Source organism: Euprymna scolopes, chromosome 29, assembly GCF_053919585.1.
Source record: "Euprymna scolopes isolate OS-2025 chromosome 29, ASM5391958v1, whole genome shotgun sequence".
NCBI lineage: Eukaryota > Metazoa > Mollusca > Cephalopoda > Sepiida > Sepiolidae > Euprymna > Euprymna scolopes.
The window spans coordinates 1,295,001-1,302,500 of record NC_136510.1 but is presented as its reverse complement, the minus strand read 5'-3'; the positions used below and the strand labels follow the sequence as shown (position 1 = coordinate 1,302,500).

Here is a 7,500-nt window from a genome sequence, read left to right as displayed (position 1 = left end):
TGTTTGTATCTTTGCGACGGTACCAGACAGCATGGGGGTCCGAAAGAGCTTTAGGAACACAGTTAAAAACTAACAGCCGCGATTAGGACCTACTATCCAGTCATGGCTGACGAAACAAGAACATGCAAACCCCGAGAAGTAAATAAAGAGTTCGAAATTCCGTCAAAATTTCCGAAGTTGATAGAAACATTCCCGAGTTCGACAAAATACACCTGAAATGTTGTGAAAAGCACACTCAAGATGAGAACAGCAGTCCGATGAATCCAAATAATGTGAAAAACCGAGCTTTGCAAAGAAAGAAGGTTCTTATGGAGTCATTCTGTTGCGGTTGTGGCAGAAGCAGCGGACGAAAACAACCATAACTCATCATGTTTTCATTGAGTTTTAATAAAAAAATTGGAGATGAAGCAAACAATAAATTTGAACTAATTTTCTACCACGAAACAAACGAAAATTTTAAACTCATATTCTACCACGAAACAAACGAGAAATTTGAACTCATTTTCTACCACAAAACAAACGAGAAATTTTAACCCATTTTCTACTACAAAACAGACGAGAAATTTGAACTCATTTTCTACCACGAAATAAACGAAATATTTGAACTAATTTTCTAACAGGAAACAAACAAGAAATTTGAACTAATTTTCTGCCACGGAACAAACGAGAATTTTAAACTCATATTCTACCACGAAACAAAAGAGAAATTTGAACTCATTTTCTACCACGAAATAAACGAAATATTTGAACTAATTTTCTAACAGGAAACAAACAAGAAATTTGAACTAATTTTCTGCCACGGAACAAACGAGAATTTTAAACTCATATTCTACCACAAAACAAAAGAGAAATTTGAACTCATTTTCTACCACGAAATAAACGAAATATTTGAACTAATTTTCTAACAGGAAACAAACAAGAAATTTGAACTAATTTTCTGCCACGGAACAAACGAGAATTTTAAACTCATATTCTACCACGAAACAAAAGAGAAATTTGAACTCATTTTCTACCACGAAATAAACAAAATATTTAAATTCATTTCCTACCACGAAACAAACAAGAAATTTTAACTCATTTTCTACTATGAAACAAACAAGAAGTTTGAACCCATTTTCTACCACGAAACAAAGAAATTATACCTCATTTTCTTAGTATTAACCTAGAAAGACTACGTTGGTGAGTTTATGCAACCGAACAAACTGCGTAGACAATGTCAAGATACCTAACCACTGCATATTTTATTGAGTCGTGTGAGATCGCAAAAAAGTTTTCATTAAAAATTGGAGATGAAATCATCTTCTATTTTTGTTCAGAGAAAGAGACAACTTATTAGATTAAACATTTAATATAAAGAATTAGTTAATATTGAAAAAAGAAAAATGCTGCTACTATAACGGAATTGAACAACAACATTAGGGAAATTGATGATGTGATGAAAGTAATGAAAAAAGTGACTTACACTAATGTGTGCACCTCTCCCTTTTCTGTCGGGTGACGGAATGTGGGAAGGAAAGAGTAAGAAAAGATCTTAGTTTGTAGAAGGCTCAATAATATACGTATTTGCACAAGAGGACAGACACTGTCATGAAAGAGACGAGTTGGATGTACAACAGCAGAGAGAGAGAGAGAGAGAGAGAGAGAGAGAGAGAGAGAGAGAGAGAGAGAGAGAGAGAGAGAGAGAGAGAGAGAGAGAGAACGGACGGTCGAAATTACAGTTGAATTTAGTTGTGGGAGTTCGAACAAATATTCTTAATTTAATTTCCTTTTTTTAATTCATCTACAAACAGGAGAAAGAGTGTAGACAAAACCCTGGCGCAATAACCAGTTGCTTTAGGTAGGTGAATCTTGTCAGCCCTGAAGTGCAGTCTATCTATGGAAAGGTAAACCCTGATTTCAAACCTCTCCTGCCTTGTGGAATATACTCATGACAAAGACTTCAGGAGTAAACCTTGAGGAAAAATCTGAAGTGGACTATTTAAGGCAGTTCGACGTTGCGTACAATTTAATTATACCAGCTCCTGCGACGGTGTTAGTGTAAAACTGTATCAGCCTTGTTCCTTTGGATCCATCAACAACGTGGAGAAGAGGGGACGTGCTATGGAAGCAATAGCTTGTTCTCCATATCAGACTGCTCAGGTAAGCATCCAAAGAATGCATCACCCATGGTTGACTCTGACCGACAGGTGTCTACATACAAAAATAAAAATAAAAATGAAACATAAAAATAAGAATATAAAAATACTTGCCCGAGATTCATCAATTTCTGCATATAAATTTTCCGCTAAAATATCATTCTGCTGGCTTGACATTTTTCTATCAACAAATAAGAAAGAACCTTTATTGACTTGCCTAATTTTGTATCTCATACATATATATATATATATGTATAGGATTGATATATATAGGATTGATATGTAGTTTGCTTGAAGCATTGTGTGGGATAGGTGTGTAAAAGAGATTTAGAAGGCTGTCATAATACGAGGAATGAATTATAGTCGCTGTTGGTAAGAGGAGACGAGAACAAGTGGCGATTTACAAATCAATAAGTACATATATATATACATATATATTTTTATATATATATTTATTCAGTTGTATGGTAAAATGTGTTACTTGTAAGCCTATGCGACGTATTCCATTATTATTAATTTCGGAAAAATTTTCCCTTTTCAAATGGTGTGCGTAACAGGTCGATTCAAAGCATGCTGAATGAAGGACCGGAAGTTGTGTAGCTATGTGAGGCATCAATGTTTGTATAAATAAAGTTAATATACCTGCTCAGTTCACTCATTGAGCACTCTTTGGTAGGCACATATTGTTTCATTGGATGTACTTCTAGGAAACTAAACTCTACTGGCTATATATATATATATATATATATATATATATATATATATATATATATATATATATATATATAAAATACGCTTTATAGAAACTAATTTGAATAAAATAAAAACACATCAAGTGCGCTTGAAAGCCAAATCACAACGAAATATTAGGAAAATTTTTATTTTACTTGTGTGAAATTTGTAATTTAAATATATTTCGGAGCCAGACTCCATCCTCAGTATGTGTTTTTTTTTCTCTTCTTCCTTGATTCAACAACATAGAGTTTGGCTCCGAAATATATTTAAATATTAAATTTCAAACAAGTAAAATATTTTTTTAATTTTATTTTCCTAATATTACGTTGTGATTTGACTTTCATGCACACTTGGTGCGTTTTTATTTTATTCAAATTAAATCAATGTTTCTATAATGGAACTCACACCCTTGATATATATATATATATATATATATATATATATATATATATATATATATATATATATATATATATATATATATATATATATATATATATATATATATATAATAAAAATTACAATAAGTTTACCAAGGTAATCAAAATGGTAAACTTAAAATATATTATAAATATTAAAGAGTTAATATTTACAAGTTAAATAAACTCAGCCAGATGTAAAAGCTCAATAAAACCGAAAAGGAAATAGAGCTTATAATATGAACAAATGATTAATAAAACATGTTAAAAGACATCTTGAAAAAGAGTTAAAAACATATTTAATTTGAAAAAAGGAAACAAGATAAGTGGATAGTCGTTAATCCGCAGAGTTTTGAAGAAATACTCTCCTTCTCATCAGAGGGCAGGAATTAGCAAAATGCAGGATCGGATTTTGCATATAAAAGTATTTAATGAAATTACAAGTAAGTCACAGATCTTTCTTGGTTAAAAAAAAAAAAAAAAAGGGTGAGGTAAGGGGAACAGGAGGCAAAAGAAAAATGATAAAAAGATTTCACATGAATGGATAGTCCGGTGAAGGGTAAAAATCCAAAAATGGTAAAATCCAAAACGGTCGAATTTAAATTCGACCGTTTTGGATTTTACCATTTTTGGATTTTTATCCTATATGACAATAGTACTCCATAGATGGGCGAATGGTGGCCTTATAGAAATATAGGATATTTTCGGGCGTTAGTATCTTTCTAGCACAGTAGAGAGAACCTACCTTCTTCGCAGCGGTCCTGGCGATACTCTCGATGTGAATCTGTGTGTGTTTTATTTCGCTGCCAAGTGTATATATCGAGACAATGACAAATGTTGATTTTTAGGAATTATATAGACTGAAAATACACATTGAACCACCGGCCGCAGCAAATATATAACATTAAGAGGAAGATGTGACTGGCAGATTGCTTTCATATTGTCCAGCCCAGACAACTTAAATAGCACGAAACTATTACTTCAAATAATAACTCACATCTTTTCATTAATAAAAAAATTGACTTGAGAATAGGGTGCCTATTGTAAAATACAGAACGATGGAGATTCTCATGAAACTGATTTCACATACAAAGTGACTTCAATAAGTTTCCAGACTTTTTTGTACAGTCATTTAAAATTGTTGTAGACTCTTGACAATTCAGTATGTTATTACTAGATATGACTGACCAATTTTTATGATTTCAGGTTCAAATGAACAGCTTCAGCAGGAATTGGAATACACCCTACTAAAGCTTTATTTTCACAATTCTTGAATTACAAAAAAGAAATCTGGAAGCGAGGACACTTTAGAAGAACATGCAATAAAATTCTGCTTCAAAATTAAAAAAAAAAAAATGCCGCAGAAACGTATGCAATGCTTCAGACTCCTTTTAGACGTCTTACATGAATCTAGCATCAGTTTTTGAGTGGCATAATAGATTCCAATTAGGCAAGGAATCTGTAAGGAATGATGAAAGATGTGGGAGGAGTAAGGAAATCAAAACACCAGAGTTGATTGGCCAAATAAAGAATTTCATGGATAAGAACCGCCCTGTGTCGAGTGCACAGTTTGATGCCAGTGTGGGAACTGTACATGGAATTATTCTAGAGGAATTAAAGATGCAAAAGATTTGCATGACGTTTGTTCCAAGGGTGCTCCATTCTTGTCACAGACTATTTGGCCAATATGGGCATCAACACAGTTCCTTACTCTCCCTATAGTCCAGACACTGCTCCCTGTGACATTTGGTTATTCATAGGCTCAAGGAAAACCTTAGAGATTGTCGTTATGAGACAATTGAGGAGATGAAAGAGATTGTAACGAGGGTCATTGACACGCTCACACAAGAGGACTTAAATAGGAGCTTCCAGAATTTGTTGGAATGATACAAGTGCACTGAAGCCGGAGGAGATTACTTCGAAAAGGACTTAAGTTTCATGTGTGTACTATCAATAAAGTGCCCATACGAAAAAAAGTCTGGAAACGTATTGAAGCACCTGGTATCCCTTTTAATTATAATTTATTAATTTTTTTTTAATTTAAGGGCGGTTTTAAAAATAACCAAAGTATTTGTAGCACTCTTACACTTGTGGGGACACTACATGCATTAGCGATTCACCCTGACCCCTCTCTTTTTATTTATTTATTTTTACCAACGAGTCACCAAATATCAAGGCCCAAAGGCCACTCGAGGATAAAGATGAACTGAGTGTCAGGTAGCTGATGTTTGGTAATGATGATAGTGAGTGGGCAGAATTTGATTATTTAAGAAAGCAGCTCAATGCAATTTGTTTACCTTAGACTTGAAACGATCATGTTGTAATCACCAGTAAACAGCTCGGTGGTATTGTGTTTCACAAATAGGCAGTTCTAAGAAAGAAACTTTTTTTTAGAAGTTTCGTTCAGTTTTAGAGAGAGAGAGAGAGAGAGAGAGAGAGAGAGAGAGAGGAAGAGAGAGAGAGAGAGGAAGAGAGAGAGAAAGGAAGAGGGAAACTATTGAAATAGTTGAGAAATGAAAATCTCGCAATGTTGAATACGAACCTCTTTTTCTTCTTGAGGAAAGTCATCGTCTTTTTAAAGACAATCACGAATAGAACCAAAAAAAGGCATAGTGCGAGCACAACTACGCCTATCATGGCCGGCGTGAGTTCTGACTCTTCCTTCTTATTTGAACTCGTGGTTATTGTCGTTGCTACTGCGGTTGATTCGGTTTTTGTAATGCTAGTTGATCGTGGAATTTTAGATGTCATTTTGCTTGTGGATTGGAAAGATGCATTTCTCGTGGTGGGTCTTGATGTAGACATGTCTACACTGGTAGGAACTGTTGTCGTATTTAGCGTGATGGTGGTAGTAGTAGTAGTAGTAGTAACAGATGTCGACTATAACAGAAGAAAAAATGATCAACATAAATATTAAATCATTTTGTACTATGAAAAAGAAACAATAAGATAATGTAGTCTCTCCTATATATATATATATATATATATATATATATATATATATATATATATATACACACACATATACGCATATATATATATACACATATATATACACACATTATATACACACACACACACACACACACACACACACATATACATATATATATATATATATAGTCATCCAGATACAATACTGTTTCGCTGTTTCACAGTCACATCAGTGCGGCTAGACAGGCAACTACCTCAAGCCAGGATTGAAACCCGACCGTCTGTACGACAGTCAAGGCCCCTAACCATTACGCTATTGGCGGCTGCTGAGCGAGTAGTGAGTTTAACGATGTTTTGACATCGTCCGAAATACCTCAGCTTGGTTTGTTTACACAAAGAGCGTCGTTTATATGCTAATGGTAATTCGTGTATCACTTCTCAATATGCTCAACTCGAGATGAGGAGCATTATAGTCATCCACATACAGTACTGTTTTACTGTTTCACAGCTCATCAGTGCGGCTAGACAGGCACCTACCTCAAGCCAGGATTGAAACCCGACCGTCTGTACGACATTCAAGGCTCCTAACCATTACGCTAAGCATTTCAGCCCGGCGTTGCCCGGGTGTTTAAATGTGTATGTTGAGCATAAAAAAAGCGGTCAATTTTGTTTAACTTTGACCTCTATTATGACCCCATAAGATTTATTTTTTAAGCTCAAATCAAGTTATTAAGTTTGATCCATGTCCAAGGAACCTATATCTACAATTTCAAGTGTTTAGACACAAAATTGTCGGAGGATTTTGGTAGAGTTCTCAAAGGTCAAATCTTAACAACCAAATTTCTGGCGGAACACGGATTACAAAGATTTTCCCAAATCTCAGTACCCTGTATATCAAATTTCGAGTCTGTAAACTGAAAATTGACAGAGTTATGGTGTAGGAAAATGTACACACACACACACAGACACGTTCACTTTTATAGATTAAACAAAAATATATACGTATAAATAAATATATATGGAAACAATTTTGTGTTTACTGTAAACTTTTTACGCAAATATTATGCAAGTATAAATCATGTAGAATATCTGCATGAATATAATTACATGTAATTGTTAACTAAAAATGATCATCCCATAGAAAACCGAAAAAACTAATAGGGAATTAATTAAAATGAATGTTTAAAAGAATATGCAAATTAGCTAGATCTTTTATTAGTGAATGCAGTTCCACAAGCCATATATAAGAAAATTGTATTTTCTTTTCAAAAGGCTTG

General features: G+C 33.8%; 2 protein-coding genes across 3 annotated transcripts in view; one reads left to right on the top strand and one right to left on the bottom strand.

Annotated features, from left to right (window-relative positions):
• The window catches only part of LOC145252376 (uncharacterized), a 453,386-nt gene that overhangs the window by 239,918 nt on the left and 205,968 nt on the right, over positions 1-7,500 (top strand). The window lies entirely within an intron of this gene.
• Positions 1-7,500, bottom strand: part of LOC145252426 (uncharacterized) — a 55,829-nt gene that overhangs the window by 4,379 nt on the left and 43,950 nt on the right. For both annotated transcript variants that reach the window (XM_080111820.1, XM_080111821.1), the window contains 2 exons: positions 5,832-6,169; positions 2,250-2,316 (listed from right to left, as the gene is read on the bottom strand). In XM_080111820.1, coding sequence (XP_079967946.1) covers positions 2,250-2,316; positions 5,832-6,169 — 405 coding nt within the window. The remainder of the gene's footprint in view (positions 1-2,249; positions 2,317-5,831; positions 6,170-7,500) is intronic.